Genomic DNA, 1,876 nt, shown 5'->3' on the forward strand with positions numbered 1-1,876 from the left:
AGAGCTGGGGTGCCCTGTGGGGTGCCCTGTGGGGCTGGCTGGGGATGGGGTGCGGAGGCTACAAAGCCAGTGACCACCCTACATGGGAGGCTGTGGGCTGGGGGTGCCCACCCATTAGGGGGCACGCTCCGCCCCCAAACAAACACACCACCCCCCAAAAAACGCCCAGTTGGGGGGCTCATGGGCTGCATGGCCTCGATGGGTGCTACGGCCAGTCAGAGTGACCCTGCTCAGGGTGCACTGCCACAGAGCTGGCATCGTCCCTGCCACCAGCCACCCTCCTTCCTGATGGGGGAGGCCAAATCTTGCCCCCCACCCCCCACCCCCTTGGCTGGTGCCTGGTTGCTACGGGAAACCTGTGGGTTTCCCCTGGTGATGGGCTGAGCCCCTCGCTGTCACCAGGGAAACAGTTACCGTGGCAATGCATCCCCCCACCACCACCTCCTGGCAGCAGTGGGATGGTTGGGGAGGGGACTACGGCGGTGGGGACACCCGGTGACACCCCTTGTGTCACCCCGCAGACCCCGGCTGGGCTTCCATCAACCGCGGGGTGCTCATCTGCGACGAGTGCTGCAGCGTGCACCGCAGCCTGGGCCGCCACATCTCCATCGTCAAGCACCTGCGCCACAGCCCCTGGCCCGCCACCCTGCTCCAGGTGGGTGCCAGCCCCGTGGTGGGGGACATGATGGGGGGATGAAACACACACACAGGGACCTTCTCCCCTCCCTCCCAAGCCCACCCACCTCTGCCTCCCCCTTCACAGATGGTGCACACCTTGGCGAGCAACGGGGCCAACTCCATCTGGGAGCACTCGCTGCTGGATCCAGCCCAGGTGCAGAGCGGGCGCCGGAAGGCAAACCCCCAGGACAAAGTGCAGTAAGTGGCCCCCCTGTGCCCTGGGGAGGATGGTGTGGGGGAATCTGTGCCAGCCAGGCACCCCCCAACCCCGCAACCTGCCGGGCACCCCCCCTTCCAGCCCCACCAAGTCAGAGTTCATCCGCGCCAAGTACCAGATGCTGGCCTTCGTCCACAAGCTGCCCTGCCGGGACGACGACGGCGTCACCGCCAAGGACCTCAGCAAGGTGGGGGGACAGGGTAGGGGTGCAGAGAACCCCCCCACTTGGTGGTGGGGAGAGATCCTCCCCCTTACCTGCTCTTTCCTCTGCAGCAATTGCACTCCAGCGTGCGGACGGGCAACCTGGAGACCTGCCTGCGCCTGCTCTCGCTGGGTGCCCAGGCCAACTTCTTCCACCCGGTGAGTGCTGGTGGGGATCGGGGTCCCTGGGGACCTGCTTGAGGTGGGGGGGTGTCCCAGAGCCCCGTCCCACGGGCAGGCTGTGGGGCTGAGGTTCCCCGTGCCCGCAGGAGAAGGGCACGACGCCGCTGCACGTGGCCGCCAAAGCCGGGCAGATCCTGCAGGCAGAGCTGCTGGTGGTCTACGGCGCCGACCCCGGGGCACCCGATGTCAACGGCCGGACCCCCATCGACTACGCCAGGTGAGGGAGGGGAAAGAAAAGGGGTCACCCCTGCCTACAGACCACCCCCCCCTCTGCCAACTTAGGGTGGGCATCACTCCTGCCTGTCCTCTCACAGGCAGGCAGCCCAGCACGAGCTGGCGGAGCGGCTGGTGGAGTGCCAGTACGAGCTGACCGACCGGCTGGCATTTTACCTCTGTGGCAGAAAGCCAGGTGAGCACGGGGGTCCCTGGGGTGGGGGGGAAATTCAGCCTTTGGCGGGTGGGGGGCGTGGGGTCCTGCTTACCCCCCCTCTCTTTACACAGACCACAAGAATGGGCACTACATCATCCCGCAGATGGCTGACAGGTGAGTGCCCAGTGCCCGCGGCCCCGCTGCCCTGTCCCGTGTCCCCGCTGGGC

General features: G+C 67.0%; 1 protein-coding gene across 1 annotated transcript in view; it reads left to right on the forward strand.

Annotated features, from left to right (window-relative positions):
• Nucleotides 1–511: 511 nt before the first annotated feature.
• The window catches only part of GIT1 (G protein-coupled receptor kinase interacting ArfGAP 1), a gene marked incomplete at its 5' end in the record, with an annotated part of 6,867 nt that continues 5,502 nt past the window's right edge, over nt 512–1,876 (forward strand). The window contains 7 exons of the mRNA XM_014953006.1: nt 512–655; nt 764–876; nt 977–1,082; nt 1,169–1,255; nt 1,366–1,496; nt 1,594–1,688; nt 1,781–1,823. Coding sequence (XP_014808492.1) covers nt 512–655; nt 764–876; nt 977–1,082; nt 1,169–1,255; nt 1,366–1,496; nt 1,594–1,688; nt 1,781–1,823 — 719 coding nt within the window. The remainder of the gene's footprint in view (nt 656–763; nt 877–976; nt 1,083–1,168; nt 1,256–1,365; nt 1,497–1,593; nt 1,689–1,780; nt 1,824–1,876) is intronic.

This window comes from Calidris pugnax, unplaced genomic scaffold (assembly GCF_001431845.1).
Source record: "Calidris pugnax isolate Ruff unplaced genomic scaffold, ASM143184v1 scaffold133, whole genome shotgun sequence".
Taxonomy (NCBI): domain Eukaryota; kingdom Metazoa; phylum Chordata; class Aves; order Charadriiformes; family Scolopacidae; genus Calidris; species Calidris pugnax.